This window comes from Tachypleus tridentatus, chromosome 1 (genome assembly GCF_004210375.1).
Source record: "Tachypleus tridentatus isolate NWPU-2018 chromosome 1, ASM421037v1, whole genome shotgun sequence".
Classification (NCBI taxonomy): Eukaryota; Metazoa; Arthropoda; class Merostomata; order Xiphosura; family Limulidae; genus Tachypleus; species Tachypleus tridentatus.
The window spans coordinates 8,605,797-8,624,051 of NC_134825.1; the positions used below are offsets into that span (position 1 = coordinate 8,605,797).

Here is an 18,255-nt window from a genome sequence, read left to right on the forward strand (position 1 = left end):
ACACAAAATGATAATAAAGTTAAAACTTTAATTATACTTGCTTGAATACAGAACAAATACAAATAACTAGTTTTTTTTAACCATTAAAATATAATTATATTTAAACTATTGTATAATAAATTAATAAAAACATACTTTGCTTGAATAATACCTGTGTATTACAGTGGCCCACTAGATCCATACTCATGGAATACTTTACAACACAGTGGGCCAACTGTAATGAGCATATGGTGTTTGTATGCAATTCTTAAAGTTCAGGACTACCTGGAAATAATCTCCAGCTGGGAGTTACATTAGTTCCAACTCAGATTCATGATGACAATAAAAAGTGTTAATACCCATACCAGCTTTCCTGAAATACAAAGACCTCAGATGTACGTGTCCACGAACTGCTTGATTCTACTCAACGCTACTTACACATATTCAAATGATTTAACCATATTTTTAAATTATTTTGAGAATAAACACATCAGGATAAAAGGAAGACAACATCTGAGGACTAACTGTGATATGCACAATATATCTGTCCATTTCTACCTGATTTTATTAATGTAGAAATTTTATTAATGTTTCACTTATTTTGTTTTGTGCAGTTTTGGCATAAACTTGGTTTAGAAACTTAATTAGGCTGACTCTGTTCTCTATAACACATATTAATTACTTTGCCAAAAAGGATGTTATAGTACATCCATATTAAAAGAGTCAAAATAACTGCAATATCCTTTGTTGGCAAAGTGGATGGTATCTTTATGTCACAGCCAATAAATCTTGGGGAAAAACTGACCAGTCACATGGTAATGCCAACACAAAACAAGGGCTACAAGCAGACTGAAGTATTTATTCATTGTAATTTACACCTGGTTTTTTCCTCATTTTAGTTCCACAAAAATCAGTCCTGAGATCAGAAAAGTTACACAACCATAACATGATTTCACAGAAGCTACCATTTTAATGCACAGACTTCAAACTCAATTTTTCAAAGGTATCCATAAATTTTCTGTTCAGTCCTGTAGTCCTTAAGCAAACATATTTCACTGTTGCAATGAAATTAGTACTCTAGAGAATATAAGTAGATAGGAAGAAGAAATTTTACTACCTTAACAACAGGATTTATTACAGAGTAACTGCTTTACCGAGTGTATTAAATGAGTTTACAAAAATAATTTTAATGAATAGAATACTGGATGTAAAAATACTCAAGAGATAGTTAGCTTCCAAAGAGAAATAGTCATTTGAATGAGATATTGAGTCTAAAAGAAGACTACTCCTGGAAATAGACCTTTTCTCCTTGCCACAAAGGCACGACTTCAGTCAGTTTATGATCAAGACTTATTCTTGGAAATCAAGCTTGGTACCATAGAACCAAGGATGACTAAAAGTTTACAAGCTTGAAGTAACAAAAGAAAATACTAATTGGAGTAATTGAAAACTCTAATCATTGGGAATTTTAATCTGGGTTAGTTAATTATTTTCCTGGCATTAATTGATTTAACCATAATTTCAAGTAATCAGTTATCTTGTGGCATTAATTAGTAAATTCCTGTTCATAGGTAACTAATTTAATCACCCTGCTTTAAGATTTCCTTGTGTGCATCTTCTCGTGTCTCTTTAGGTTACTTTTACTTACAAATTGTTTACCACATACAATACAACTGTATGGTTTTTCACCAGTGTGTACCTTTTCATGAGCATTCAAATAACTTTTACATACAAATTGTTTACCACAAACTACACAACTATAAGGCTTATCTCCAGTGTGTATCTTCTCATGATTTGTTTGACTACTTTTACTTGAAAAATCTTTGCCACAAACTACACAACTGTACGGCCTTTCCCCAGAATGTATAATCTCATGATGCTTCAAGTTACTTTTACTCACAAACTGTTTACCACATACTATACAACTGTATGGCTTCTCACCACTGTGTATCCGCTCATGAGTCTTTAAGTTACTATTACAAACAAATTGTTTACCACATACAACACAACTGAATGGCTTTTCTCCAGTGTGCATCTTCTCATGAATATTTAAATTACTTGTACACACAAATTGTTTACCACATACTACACAGCTGTACGGCTTTTCCCCAGTATGTGTCTGCTCATGACTTTTTAACTTACTTGTACATACAAATTGTTTACCACATACTGCACAACTGTAAGGTTTTACTCCAGTATGTATCTTTTCATGAATTGTTTGACCAGTTCTACTTGAGAATTCCTTGCCACATACAATACAAACGTAGGGCTTCTCCCCAGTATGTATTTTCTCATGAATTTTCAAGTTACTTTTGCTTAAAAATTCTTTACCACATACAACACAATGGTTAGGTTTCTCCCCAGTATGTATCCTGTTATGTTTCTTGAGGTTGTTTTTACTTACAAACTGTTTACCACACAGTAAACAACTGTACGGCTTCTCACCGGTGTGCGTCTTCTCGTGAATTTTCACACCATTTTTACTTAACCCTTTACCGCATACCGAACAACTGTATGGCTTATCTCCAGTGTGTATATGCTTATGGTGTTTTAAGTTACTTTTATGTGCAAATCCTTTTCCACATACTGCACAACTGTAAGGTTTCTCTCCAGTGTGTATCTTTTCATGACTTCTCAGATAACTTCCACTTATAAACTTCTTACCACACACTGCACAAATGCACGGTTTCTCCCCAGTGTGTATCTTATCATGTACCTTTAAGTAATTTTTAGTCACAAATTCTTTGCCACATACCACACAATGGTATGGTTTCTGCTCAGTGTGTATTTTCTTGTGCATTTTTAAACGACTGTAATTTAAAAATCCTTTGCCACATACAACACAACCATATGGTTTCTCTCCAGTGTGTATCCTCTCATGACTTTTTAAGTTACTTTTATACGCAAACCTTTTGCCACATACAACACACATGTTTGGCTTCTCCTCAGAATGCATTCTCCGGTGACGTCTTAGGAGACTTCCACTTACAAATTTCTTACCACATACTACACAAGTATGTTTTTGTTCACCAGTAAATATCCTCTGGTGTTCTTTCAGGTGGTGCTCAATAAGGACTTTTTCACGTATCTTTGCATCTAAAATCAAAACAGACTCCATGTAATAAAGTCATCTTTATTTAATATTATCATATCCACACACAAAAATAGAAAGAACAAATTAGACTAAGCAGACCAGACTTGCCTTTCTTACTTTGGTTGTTCTACATACAGATATTTATATCTTCAAAACACATCTTTTAAATCTGTTTGTAGTACAAACATTTGTGAAATTTACCAACATTTTGAATGTAGGTATGTCTCAACAAAAATTCTACGAGATGAAGGAAAATCAAAGAAGCAAAGATATAAAGATATTTGTAATAGTATATTAGGTATACTACAGTAAGTAAGTAGATTCCAGTAAACACATGAATTATCTTTGTTTTGCACATGACTATAATTTCTACATTTCTTATACACGTTACCCTACAAACTGAATTAATTACATAGGTTTCTCTAAACACACTACATTTTGTAAGTATGTTTCTCTAAACATTCATTATGTAGTTTTACATACAACATTCATTATATTCAACTAATCAGTTATTCTCTTTTGAGACTTAAATAGATGAAAGAGTAGTAAAAACTAGAAATACTAAATCACACATAATAATTCAGAATATACATATCTTCTCTAACTGGTTATCCATCATAAATACTACACATATCTTCTCTAACTGGTTATCCATCATAAAAACTACACATATCTTCTCTAACTGGTTATCCATCATAAATACTACACATATCTTCTCTAACTGGTTATCCATCATAAATACTACACATATCTTCTCTAACTGGTTATCCATCATAAATACTACACATATCTTCTCTAACTGGTTATCCATCATAAATACTACACATATCTTCTCTAACTGGTTATCAATCATAAATACTACACATACCTTCTCTAACTGGTTATCCATCATAAATACTACACATACCTTCTCTAACTGGTTATCCATCATAAATACTATGCATACCTTCTCTAATTGGTTATCCATCATAAATACTACACATACCTTCTCTAACTGGTTATCTATCATAAATACTACACATACCTTCTCTAACTGGTTATCCATCATAAATACTACACATACCTTCTCTAACTGGTTATCCATCATAAGTACTGCACATATCTTCTCTAACTGGTTATCCATCATAAGTACTGCACATATCTTCTCTAACTGGTTATCCATCATAAATACTACACATATCTTCTCTAACTGGTTATCCATCATAAATACTACACATATCTTCTCTAACTGGTTATCCATCATAAATACTACACATATCTTCTCTAACTGGTTATCCATCATAAATACTTTTAAAAATAACTAATTATACATTCAGTGTTTTATATAATCAGTGTTCTAATGTACCAGTTGGTTATCCATCTTAAGTTCTTTTAAAGCAACTAAGTATACATTAATGGTTTTGTTTAACCAGTGTCATAAAGGTACGAGATGGTTATGAATCATAAGTTATTTGAAAAAAACTAAGTATACATTCAGTGTTTTGTATAAATCAGTGTTTTACTATACCAGTTGGTTATCCATAATAAATACTGTTAAAACAACTAAGTACACATTGTTTTGGGTTACATCTAGCTTTGTATTCTTTAATAGCCTTAGACTCATTTAGTTAAAAGATACATCTTCTTTGGAAAGGTGCAGATAAAAGATATCCTTCACCATTTATGTCATAATACAGTCACCCTAGCACATAACCTTGTGATAACATTCACTGATATCTTAATGAAGGAAACCACAGGTTAATAGATGGCATGCCATATTCCTCACATGAAGAACCAAGATCAACTACTGGAATACAGTAAAGGAAACCACAGGTTAATAGATGGCATGCCATATTCCTCACATGAAGAACAAAGATCAACTACTGGAATACAGTAAAGGAAACCACAGGTTAATAGATGGCAGGCCATATTCCTCACATGAAGAATCAAGATCAACTAATGGAATACAGTGAATGAGAAGCTAAAAGTAAACATTTTCCTCAACTGAAAATGTTCTTTATTATATACATTCTTGTCCATACACACTATCTATTTCTTGCATGAGCAGGCAACTATTCTAGAACACAATATAATCATCACACAGTTACAGCTTTCTGCCAGTAAAAAAAGTAATACACTCCATGTACAGTGGATCCCCATAAACACTGAGATTCAAATAAACCTCATTCTTAAATAAGGCAAGAGGAATGATGGAAGTTGTTTAGAGGTATATGCTGAAAATTAATTTTTGTTAGGGAAAATTTAAGCTTCCAGAAACATCCATTTTCCTCTCTACATGTAGTAGCTAGAATACCACAAAGACATGGTGGAGGTACTGGTGTAAAAAGAGAAACCATCAGAAAATCCATGGAACATGACACCCAATGAAAGGGTCCTACTACAGGTGTAACACATATTGGGGACTGCATCCTTCTTAGGTAGGATATAATCTTTAACTGGGTGGAAGCATAAAAGGAAGAAGAGAAAAATATTTCACAGGTGTGAAATATACACGGCCAACTGGGAGTTTGCATCAAACAACTCAGACAGACATAAGGTGTATTGTAGCTAGTGCACTAATTGGACTTCTTGCCTCCCAAGAACATTTTGTTCCAAATGACTGTTCAAAACTGCTGGGAAATTGGCATACAACATAATCATGGATGAGCTGCCTTACTACTCACTATGAACCTTTCCAAAAAGGTTTCACAACTCAGGAGGAATGCTCAAAATTGATCATCCCTGTGGCTTGGAGCCAGAAATGGCAAGGGTCTCTTGTCCTTCTCTTGAAGACCAGGATGAAGGGATTAACAATAGAGTGGCACCCAAACCTAATCAACACAACAATTTTTCATTGGATAAAGTGTAATGAGTTACCTTAAAACCTGTTTTGACAAGCTGGTACATGCCAGAAAGAAGTGAGCAGAGCTCAAATAGGGCCTGGAGCCACAAGAAGCCCCTAATCATGCATATGATTGTTCACATGGTTGGTGAATGACGCTGTTGGAGGCATGGAAAGATCTGACCACACTCCAACTGTAGTAAAGGAACATAGTGCAGCATCATATGTCCAAGATGGAGTAGGAGACAACTTTTGAGAAATGTTATTAATAGTTTTTAAATTCTGGACCTCTTTCTCCTCCACCCATTGAGAGCAAGAATGAAAATAAGAGGGGTGGGAACCACTACAGTTAGTGCAGTAAGGTTTCAGTTTGTAGTCTTAGGTGTCGTGATCTTTACCACTACAACAAACATGCATCAAACCACCACAACATGATGCCTTCAAATGACTGAACCCATGGCATTGGAAACATCTGAGAGTTAGAAACATATGGCCATACCTTACAGTTCATATAACCTGTTTTGACAATGGCAGGTAGACGTGGCAACGTAAACATTGGTAGGCAGCATAAGTCCTTCTTTAAAAGTGGAGATATGTCACACTGCAGAAACTCCTTGAATGGAGTTTCCAGCAAGGATCTCTGACAAATCTCTCTCAACAATAACTCCTCATGAGGAATTCAAAGTAGCATGGGAAGTAAAATCAATATGTACATCTCCCATGGCATTTGAATTCAAGAGGAGCTCACTGTGTTGTGGAGCAGATGTTTTCACCAAGATGTCCCCAGAACTTTGCTTTCTGACAGAATTTGGAAAGCCCCTCTAATCTCTTCTGAATAAAAAAAGGAAGGCATTTGCCCTAAGGATTTGTCAGATAAAGAATAAAGGACAAAAAGTCAAGGTACAAGATCTGAAAGTGATAGTGACTGTGTAACAGAGCCATCCATGCATGACCATTCAATAAAAGCTGTGTTTTTATTTTCTTGTTTTCAGGTAAATGTTGATCATATATAATAAGAATAAAAAAGATTCACTGCCTACTAACCCTACCCATCATGGAGTCCTATGAGGAGATGCACCACAATGCCAATCACCAGCAACATCAGAGATTCATAAGTACTTTTTCCAATTGCCAGCATCAAACATAATGTCCACAACACCCAATGAGAATGCACAACACTGGTAATTGGTTAACCCTAGCCCAACAGGATCGAGTTACCACACCATTGGATAGATTTTGTCTGGAATGGAAATATGATTTGTGACAAGAGTGCATATGAAGAGGAGGAAGCTGGACACTCAAAGTGTGTATCCTCTCCATCCACCAATATAGACCATCAACTATGGTATAAAGAAGAGTAATACAAGCCTGCAGAAGGTCCTGCACAAAATTTTACTGGTCATGAAGAGCCCAATGAAGAGCTTGCACATGAGTATGGCCTAAGGGCATAAGTGTAGCCAAGGAAGGCCACATCCCCCAAAGTGACAGAACCCTGCAAGATGTAAGATAGGGAACATTAAGAACATGGTGAACTAAACTGAGATGAATGACTTGAAAATCAACTTCTAATGGACCTGATATTGAGTAGGTTGAAGGAAGGATTTCTCCAATTTGATTAACCAGCCCACATAAGCCACATAAGCCAATCGAGAGTTATCAGGATACATAAATAAGCATTCAAAATCCACCTTTGTCATCCATAAATCTTGAGAAAAAGCCCACCTGAGGATGAAAAATGACTTCAAGGTAAAATGGGGGAGATTGAGAAATTGATTCAGGCAGGACAATTTATAACAAGTAACCAGTCTCTGGTTGTCTTGAGGGCAACAAAAAGCTCTGAATAAAAACCAGGAGCCCTGGATGAATGAACAAGTGAGAGCTGAGAAGGACTAGGATTGTAAACAGGAATAGGAGCTAACTGTGGTTCCAACTGCTACAAATAAGCTGCTAACAAAGAAGGAGTAGGATGTTGATGGAAGAATTCTATGGTCATGTGAAAAGTTAGGACACCCTCCATATTTATTTACACTTAAAATGGCTCAACTCACACACAGGTGTATCACACCAGGTGCACACGATTAGAAGATCGTTACTCAGCATTTTGCATGAGGCTTGCCCTATTTAAACCTCAGACATTTAGTTTGGTGTGCTCCTGACTGTTGAAGTGAGAGTGAGCACCATGGTGAGAACAAAAGAGCTGTCTGAGGCCTTCAGAAAGAAAATTGTAGCAGCTTATGAGTCTGGTGAGGGATTTAAAAAGATGCCAAAAGATTTTGAAATCGATCATTCCACTGTCTGGAAAATAGTCAACAAGTGGAGGGCTTTCAAAACAACTGCCAACATGCCCAGGTCTGATCACCCAAGCAAGTTCACCCCGAGAGCAGACCGCAAGATGCTGAAAGAGGTCTTCAAACGCCCTAACATGTCATCACGGGACCTACAGCAGGCTCTGGCTACTGCTGATGTGAAAGTGCATGCCTCTACAATCAGAAAGAGACTGCACAAGTTTAACTTGCATGGGAGGTGTGCAAGGAGGAAACCTTCGCTCTCTAAGAGAAACATCAAGGCCAGACTGAAGTTTGCAAGAGAGAATGTAGACAAAGACCAGGACTTCTGGAATAATGTTCTTTGGACAGATTAGTCCAAAACTGAATTATTTGGACACCAGTACAGAGGACATGTTTGGCATAAACCAAATACAGCATTCCAGGAAAAGAACCCCATACCAACTGTGAAGCATGGAGGTAGAAGTGTCATGGTTTGGGGCTGCTTTGCTGCAGCAGGACCTGGACAGCTTACAATCATAGAATCCACCATGAATTCTACAATGTATCAGAGGGTACTTGAGGATCACGTGAGACCATCTGTAAGAAAATTAAAGCTGAAGCAGAACTGGACCCTGCAACATGACAATAACCAAAAACATACCAGTAAATTCACCAAGGACTGGCTGAAAAACTAAGTAATGGAGAGCCCTGGAATAGCCAAGTCAAAGCCCAAATCTGAATCCCATTGAGATACGATGGGGTGACTTGAAATGGGCTGTACATGCAAAAAATCCCTCATAAATCTCACAGCTGAAAGAATTCTGCATTGAGGAGTGGGGCAAACTTTCTTCAGACCAATGTCAGAGACTGGTAGATGGCTACAAGAAGCGTCTCACTGCAGTTATTTGAGCCAAATGGGATAACACTAACTATTAGGGGGTAGGGTGTCCTAACTTTTTCCTCAGTTAGAATATGCAATTTTGTAGAATTACATTTACAGAAGATCTTGAAAAGCCTTTTCTTCAGTTTTAATTGTTTAGTTGTATTCTTATGATCTCTCAGTATTATTGAAATTGATAATAAATGTCTATATATCCAAAAATGTTACAAAAATACACAGACTTTCATAGGGTGTCCTAACTTTTTCACATCACTGTACATGCAATACCAAAGTGTCAGGAAGATGATCAAATACATACAGGAAAAGAAAATGGGCTATAAGTAATTCCCCAAGATAAGTGAGCAACAAAAAAACACCTGGAATAAGACCAAACTCAGAAGATCCCAACAACAGAAGGATTACATATGCAAGGATGGAGGTAGTAAGGGAGAAGTTGTCCCTTGAAAAAACCCTCAGAATTTTGATGTATAGCTTCAAAAAGGAGATATATAATAAATAAATACCATTCAAACAAAGTAAATATAAGAGAAAAGCATGAAAATGGGAACGGGTTGAATGCACCAGAAAATTATGGAGTTCCATCCCTAACTAGTAAAATATATCCCAACTGCTGAGATCCTAAAAATGGAAAAGTCAGCTTGATGGTAGGCCAAAGTAAACTGATCCATAGCCACTAGTAGGTGAGGCATATTGGCACCCTCAATCAGTTGGGAAGCAAGATGGGAAAACTAAAGAACTATCAAGCAACAAACAAATATGGAGATCACAGAAAATCAAGAACAGCAACAACTTGTGATGACAATCTGAAGTAAACATGTGTCTCAGGATGGCTGGTATTAACACAGTTCTCTGCTTTATTAGTAAAAGTGTTAATACCCATACCAGCCATCCTGAAATATGTTTTTACTTCAAGTAGGTTTCTACTCATCATGAGTTACTTCACCACAGCAATTATATAAGAAATGTAAATTTATAGTGTTTCTTTGTGTATTGTGTTATCTGTTTGAACTCTGTTATGCCTGAACTTGACCTACGTTACACCATTGTTAACTGTACATGCTCTTCAATCCTAACGAAAGTGAGAAACTTAAATAAAAAAAACCATCGGTAGAAGGAATGACATTTCATACAACAGTGCAGAAAGGAAAAACTAACCCCTAATTTGTGAAGATAAAACTATCCAAGAATTTTAAATCAGTGAACAAACATTACCCATAATTTACAGAAAAAAAATGACTAAAACCCACGTTAAGCTCGAAATATAAAGAGCTAAATGACCTACAGAAACAAACATGAATCTAGACTATCAGTTTTCTGCTTTATTAGTAAAAGTGTTAACACCCATACCAGTCACACTGAGATACACAGGGAAAGGGATAAATCTCTTACCAAATAACTGCAGATAAATCCAATGAGTCACCCCTGCTTGCCAACAGAGAAAATGTGCTTGAAGGAGGTATGACTCCCAAAGTAGTTACATTAACCTTGGAATTCATAATGAGTAATAAAATAAGTTGTTTGATAGATGAATGCAAATGTGAGAGAGAAAATAATAATAAAGACTGGAAAGTGAATTGAAAATATAGGTGTCAGCTGCATAATAAAAAATAATTAATAAAGAAAATAACCTTGGAAGTGTGATTACTTATTTATAAAGATGAAACACACTACAGAAAGATTTTATCTGTCTAAACATGAGCATTGCAAATGAGAAGTGGTAGTCTGATGGAATTTAACAGAGGGAGTTATGTGCATAATAGTGTGTGGCACTCTTATCTGTGGAGAGTTATCACATGATATTTGCATAATACACACACTGGAATGAGTCATTTCCAATGGAGGGGAGAAAGAAGGTTTGTGGCATGCATGAAGAAATGTTTTGCATACAGAGGGTAGCACTGAATGAGAATAGCTATTTAGGTAAGAAAAGGTAATGTACCATATCAGAAAAAGACTTAATGCTTACTGAAAGCTTGAAAATGTTCATAAAAGATATATAAAGTTATAATATAGAAACACTGATTTTGGGATCATGCAAACAATCAAATTAGTAGGGAGAGAAATAACTGATCAAAATTAGCAGCAACATTTTCCACACACAAAGAACATCCAGCAGCCATAAACATGATAAAAGCTGTGAGGAATTTCAAAACAGTAGTTATATGGTATCTCAACTTCTGCAAACAACCACAGCACAGGACATCAACACATCTCGGGAACAAAGTTAAAACCTTGAAAAAACAAAGCCACAGAAACATGAGAGTTCATAGTGTAAAACTGCTCAAAAATGTTCTCAGATTTCCTTAAGTATATATATACATATGCATACACACACACGTTGATGCAACAACTGTTAAATACAGGTTTCTACATTTATAAGAACCTGAAAAGAATGATTCACGGCCCAGCAAAGTAACAGATCACAGGCCTAAAAATATGTGTACAGAAACCAACCAGCAAATGTCCGAAACTTACTCTAGTACAAGCAACAGTATGGAATAATTCTTATCAGCAGGTTTGTATCACAATCTGAAAAAAAAAACAACCCTGACAGAGCATGTAGTTTACCATTGTTCAGAAACTAACAAAAGTGAGGAATGGAATAATAAATGCCATGAAAGTTGAAAATGAAAAATAGGCATGAACTGAAAGAAGAGATGGTCAGAGAAAGAGAGAGTAATCACAATATTGAAAACATCAAACCAATCATGAAGTTTACATATGAAGTTAATTTTGAATGCAAGTTCTTATGGGGGATCTACTGTGTATAGACTGTCACCCTTCTACTGATGACTAACTGTTGCTACATGTTGATTACTTCAAGAACTAAAGCAGTTCATGTACACACAATTTAGGTTGAAGATAGTTCAAGCCTAGTGAAATGTACAAAACCTACGTATTGGCAGAAATACAAAAAATAACTACTGTGTTGAGAGATAAGTAGGTCACTTTGTAACTACTTAGTAATTAATATCTGTAGTAATAAAAACAATATAAAGTTAATAATTATACATAAGATTGTATAAGCTACTAAAAATTACAAGGACTGATAGATATTAAACAGTTAACTTTACTTAAATACTTCAAATTATTACTTAATTTCTGATAAAATGTAAATTGTGCACATACAGCTGAATTGAATGAAAACAGTTTAAACTAAATGAAAAACTATCTCATTTTACCCAGTAGAAATATGTTTAACTAAATGAAACACTATCTCATTTTACCCAGTAGAAATATGTTTAAACTAAATGAAAAACTATCTCATTTTACCCAGTAGTAATATGTTTAACTAAATGAAACACTATCTCATTTTACCCAGTAGTAATATGTTTAACTAAATGAAACACTATCTCATTTTACCCAGTAGTAATATGTTTAACTAAATGAAACACTATCTCATTTTACCCAGTAGTAATATGTTTAACTAAATGAAACACTATCTCATTTTACCCAGTAGTAATATGTTTAACTAAATGAAACACTATCTCATTTTACCCAGTAGTAATATGTTTAACTAAATGAAACACTATCTCATTTTACCCAGTAGTAATATGTTTAACTAAATGAAAAACTATCTCATTTTACCCAGTAGAAATATGTTTAAGAATTTGGAAACGTTTGTATTTACCAGGTAAACTTTCTGACCCGTAGCCAATTTCTTGACAGTCATCTTGTGTTTCCTTTTCTTTTCTTCTACTCAAAATATCTTTAGAGTCAATATCATTGTCACCCATCTCAGAAATAATCTCATCTTGTTGCATATCACAAGGTTCATGTGATTGTACCCTGACCAATGTGTTCTGAAATCAAAAAATTAATAAAAACTAACTAGTAACCACTAAAAGCAACAATTCAATATAAGCATATAAGGTCTCTACCGCTCATTAAATATAAAACTTGACTACATAAAACTTGTTTTGAAATGTGTGGATTCTCATCACAGATTTGTCTGTAGCACAAAGAATAATTCATTCACAAAAAAATTCATCTGAGTAGAAAGCACTAATAAAATTAAAACTTCTGTATTTGAAAACTTAACATGCAGTGATTAACATAACTTTCAATCAGAAACGGCTATGTGCTCAGAGCAAATCTGAGAAGCAGTATAGCTAATCAAATACACTTTTCTTACATTCCTATTTACAAAGGTTAGAAGACAGTCTTTCATCAGTTAGGTACCTACACCATTAACAAGATACTCGGCCATAATCCCTGTAATATCTTAAAAGGTTCTGCAAGCCTAGAAGATTTAGGTTAGTCCTAAATAGGTATATTAAGTTGCCAATGCAAAAAAAATATTACTAACAAATAAAAGTGAAAAGTAATAAAATCCTACATATTATACATCTTAACTATTTAAAGTATCAATAAATAAATAATACAGTATACTTTGTGTAGAGAACCCACAAACACTAGCTTTCAGCTCAAACAATTATTATCCAATTAATTTTGTTTTAAAAACAAAAAAATTAGTACAACGTGCCTGATTTTATCAAATTCTTCCTAAAACATCTCTTAACTAGTAAAAAATCCCAGTGTAACTTTAGACAAGAATGACATAACAAAATTAGAATGGCACATTACTATTTAAATTGTGTCAAATTAGTAGCAAAATTTACATACCGAACAACTAAAACTTAATTTTTAAGGAGGAAACAAATGATAAATTACAAAAAAAGTTGAATCATCCATGAAAATATAATAATGTTAAATGTTATACAAACAAACCAATATCCTACACATGAATTACTTTTACCAGATACTTAAAATGAACCCACAAACAAGACTAGAATATGACTAGAATATAAACATTATTTTAACTTTGACTTATTTAAGTTACTGTATGACCACTCAATCAACACTGACTAACATAAAATTCCATCTTATAATAATTGAAATACTTTCATTAACATAAAAATTACTGAAAATTTGAGTATAGTGTTAACATAATTAACTTTTAAAAAGTTAACTGGTGTAATACCATCATTGTAACAATAAAACATTACTGCAGCTAATACGGAGAAGTTAAAACATTGTTAATACAATAACACAATATCATCTTAATACACTTTATAGTTTTATTGTTATTCACTCCCTAACAAACTTTACAAGGTAAATTTATAACTACAAAAAGTGTTATTTTACAAAAACCAAAATTGACATTATTCTAATTTCTAAATCAAATTTAAGTTTAGGATAATTGAGGAAAATCAAAAAAGACAGTCTATGTACTTGTCTAATAAATAAAACAAGTTAATCCTTTTTTGAGTTGGTTGCAAAGTTTTGAGCAACTGTGTGAGTGCAGGTACAACAATTAACACTGTCAAACTCTTATATTCACATCATTAAAACTAATTAATCATTTTTCTCTAATAAGAAACCTGTACAAGTTTGTAATTTACAAATTACCTCAGTCTTCACTGGTACTTTATCAAAATTATCTTCCCAGTTTTCCTTATTGACACCAAACTGACAAATTATCTGAGATCCTTCTTTTAGAGGAACAACTTCACCTGTAGATAAAAATATATAACTTTACATTCACTATCCTTGTAAATGTCTACATAATGAAATAGCACATGAACAATATGAAATTATATATTCATGCCACATATTTAAATATAATAAACAAAGATATATTAATGTCAGGTCATACAATATACTTGTGATACAATCTTTATTGTGTATTTAAATTTTACTGTCATGATGCTATTTTTGTATTGATTTGCGGTTGAATTCTATTTCTAACAAAAACCTTTCTCACATAAGAATTACTACTGTTTCACATTAAAAAATTACAAACTACATAATTTTTACTAGACAACACTTTTGCATAACTTGGCCAACACATCTTCAAACAAATACAAGAAATTGAAACTATTAGGACAAATATTTTCACATATCAAAACTTTGTATTCACTACTATATACAGTTAGGCTTTACAAACTGGTAATGTTTGTTTGTTTGTGTGTGTGTAATGGCTTTCTTATATCTAATTTTTATTTACAATGTTGTTGTTTTCTTGTAGATAATTCAACAAACTTGTGGTAATTGTTTTCAGGTTGTGATGAGAAGCTTTTTACCACTGATCTGTTTTCAGACAGACAATTTTTACAAAGCCTTTAAGTATTTTTCTATAACAAGAAGTTTGTACAAGTTTGGAATTTAAAAGTTACCCCAGTCTTCTGTGATGCCTCATCACAACAGTTGATGACTTTATTAAAAGTGATATTTCTTAACTGTAACAAGTATTTTTGTTTTTGTTTCACAGCATGTATTTACAATAAAATGTATCAGATAAGATTAGTGTTCAGGAATCATACATACACTGAAAGTCATCACATACACTTTTATGGCCAATTTAACACAGAATTTTTCAACTTGTATGCAGTACTGGTTTTGTCTGTTCTTGGAATATTTAGACATTTGTAATAGCTTACCACAGTGAAGAGGAAAAACAAGACAACAGTAATGGCTGTGACATTAAGAAAGCTCAGATAATATCTAACCTAATGGTTGTAAACTTAGAATTTATCTTATTTCAAAAATGTTCCATCTATAAATGGTAGAAGCATATACTAATCACACTGTCTGTCTGGATACATTAGTGTTGTCCCATATTTGGTATGTATATGTGACCTTCCTTCATATTGCTGTTCCCAATCAGATCATCACTTGTCAGCATGATTAATAAAGTTAGTTTATCAGTTCAGGTGGACAATTAATATCAACTTGATTTTTTACATTTACAATGAATACTATTGACAATACTTCACATCCATAACAAAGAAAGTAAACAAAAATGTAACAATTCTGTAACAAAACAACTGGGCTTATTAAATGTAATTTTCATCAACTAACTTCCACTATTTTGTTTCCATTTCTCCTTGGCATCAGACATAATGAAAACATTTAAATGTCCATAACTGGCATTAGTCATAATGTAGATTTTTCATCCTGGAATATACAGATATAAATAAATATAAAAATGTTATTTTACTGTTTTTGCAGTAAGAACTGTTCTGATACGTTAAATCTTATAATCTCATCATGTGGGATTATAAAAAAAAAGTACTTATCCAGTTTTTTTATATAATTTATAGCTTGTTAGTTCATATTTTTATTTCTTCCTAGAGGTCATTAACTTTGACTTTTCACAGATGCCCCTTGAAATGGTCTTTAGTCCACAAAATGTATACATCTTCAATTATGTAGGTTCCTATAGTAACTAAAAACAGTTATTTTATATTCCGACCTTTCATTAATGGTCATTAACCTTTTGCTACAAGTTACTGACTTTCTGACCTGAAGTCACCGATCTCATCACCTGCTCAAATGAAAAGATGTCACCTTCTGAAATCATTTATTTCACAACAATATCTCTTAATGAAGAAGGTGTTACACATACTCTGTGTCATTTTTCATTTGTTTTCTTTTTTGTTTTTTGGTCTGGTTACAGAAATGAATTAGGTTTCCTTAAGAAAATCAGCCAGAAAATTTGCTGATTAATAAATTATGAAAAATTCTTCAAGTTTATATTTCTCTAACTTAGATCTATTAACCTGTAAATGGACTTGATTTGATCAATATTGAACAATATTTGTTTGATCCATTAATTAGTTATAATTTGTAAGTTGAACTTTAAAGGAATACATGCTGCATCTATTTTATCAGAAGTAAAACTTTTAAAGTTCAAATGCATAACAGTTTTTGTTTTCATCTGATCACTGTAATGTGTAATAACAAATACATAGCAAGGATATATATTTTACTCTAACGTATCCACGAGACAGAAAACCCAAAATCTATCTGTATTAAATAATGGTACATTCTAACATGTAGGTTTAACTTCTAAGCCTAAAAAAAATTAAATTAAAAAAGTACTATTTTTAAAGAGAAATGAATATTGGCATAAACCTAAGATGTTTAAATTCTAAACATGAAGACTTACTATTGCTATTAGATAGCGTAGAACTTTCCTCTTCATTTTTCACCAATTTCATATCCAACAAAGCATCCTCCTCACCGGAAAATGTTTCAGACTTGATCTTTATTACTTCCATGGTTAATCAGGTGGCTAACTTACAGATTTGCGTATTAAAAATAAAAAAATACATATATTTGGCGTCACAGAAACAATAAAAAAAATCAGGTGAAAATAAAGATTTTCAAGATTTAAAAACAAACGTACTTAAACCACAGTGAGTAACATTTTGTATATACTCGTTAACAAATTCGTTACTCACTGTGGTTTAAGTACGTTTGTTTTTAAATCTTGAAAATCTTTATTTTCACCTGATTTTTTTTATTGTTTCTGTGACGCCAAATATATGTATTTTTTTATTTTTAATACGCAAATCTGTAAGTTATTAAAAGTAATGAACACGTTGTTGATGAGAAAATGAAGAAGACATATTTACTCTAATGCAAAATTAAATGTGAAATTTACAATTATGTATTTCTTTCTTTAAAACAATATGCTGGACACATTTGGAAGTTAGTGAAATAGTTTGCAATGATTAAATAAAATTTTCTCATCTCCAGAATAAATATGTACTTAAGGTGGACTAAATTTGACAACAAGCTGTTAGGACTTTCACGATTTGAGAATTTTGACTGAAAATTCATATTTTTGAGTCCTTCCACAGTTTTTTTTTTTTTTTCAAAATTAAAGTAAATTCGGTAGAACGTCCAAAACACATTAAAAATAAAGCCAAGAGAGTTTATATAGGTGTTTGTGTGTTTTCTTATAGCAAAGCCACATCAGGCTATCTACTGAACCCACCAAGAGGAATCGAACACCTGATGGTAGCGTTATAAATCCGTAGACTTACTACTATACTAGCGGGGGCAGTTTTTATGGAAAAAGCTGTTTGTTTGTTATTTTTCAAAAACATATATTAAATACAATTTCCGAGATAGAGTACTAGTCCCTTGGGCGGAAGTACCGTAGATCAATGATTAGTGAAAGAGTATCTCAGGACATAAAAAGCTACTTCCCTTATGTATAACTGTAAAAAAAAAAAAGTGAATCTTCAAGTTTGCAACTATCTCCATATAGATTAAACAAACCTTCAGTGATGAGAAAACCCACTTGTAGTGAAAAATATATATGTGAAAACGACTGGTTTTGGTTGAGAAAATTTTATATGCAGAGGAGTGAACAACGTTTCGATCTTCTTGGATGACG

General features: G+C 33.2%; 1 protein-coding gene across 2 annotated transcripts; it reads right to left on the bottom strand.

Annotated features, from left to right (window-relative positions):
* Nucleotides 1-7: 7 nt before the first annotated feature.
* LOC143238827 (uncharacterized) lies at nucleotides 8-17,275 on the bottom strand. 2 transcript variants are annotated; one of them, XM_076479513.1, is made up of 5 exons: nucleotides 17,017-17,152; nucleotides 15,927-16,022; nucleotides 14,475-14,578; nucleotides 12,694-12,865; nucleotides 8-3,075 (listed from the first exon to the last, which is right to left on the bottom strand). In XM_076479513.1, the coding sequence occupies exons 2-5, from the start codon at nucleotides 16,003-16,005 to the stop codon at nucleotides 1,574-1,576; spliced, it is 1,857 nt and encodes a 618-aa protein (XP_076335628.1). In that variant the 5' UTR covers nucleotides 16,006-16,022; nucleotides 17,017-17,152; the 3' UTR covers nucleotides 8-1,573. The 2 variants fall into 2 exon arrangements, with proteins under 2 accessions (XP_076335628.1, XP_076335543.1); XM_076479428.1 differs by lacking the exon at nucleotides 15,927-16,022 and having other exon boundaries at nucleotides 17,017-17,275.
* Nucleotides 17,276-18,255: the final 980 nt, after the last annotated feature.

What these genes read in the sequence shown, in the direction of transcription:
- LOC143238827 (XM_076479428.1), bottom strand. Translation starts at nt 17,128, where the DNA reads ATGGAAGTAATAAAGATCAAGTCTGAAACATTTTCCGGTGAGGAGGAT. An exon ending in TACGCTATCTAATAGCAATA is followed by an intron (nt 14,579 to 17,016) that starts GTAAGTCTTCAT and finishes TTTTATCTACAG; the next exon opens with GTGAAGTTGTTCCTCTAAAA. An exon ending in AAGTACCAGTGAAGACTGAG is followed by an intron (nt 12,866 to 14,474) that starts GTAATTTGTAAA and finishes TTTTGATTTCAG; the next exon opens with AACACATTGGTCAGGGTACA.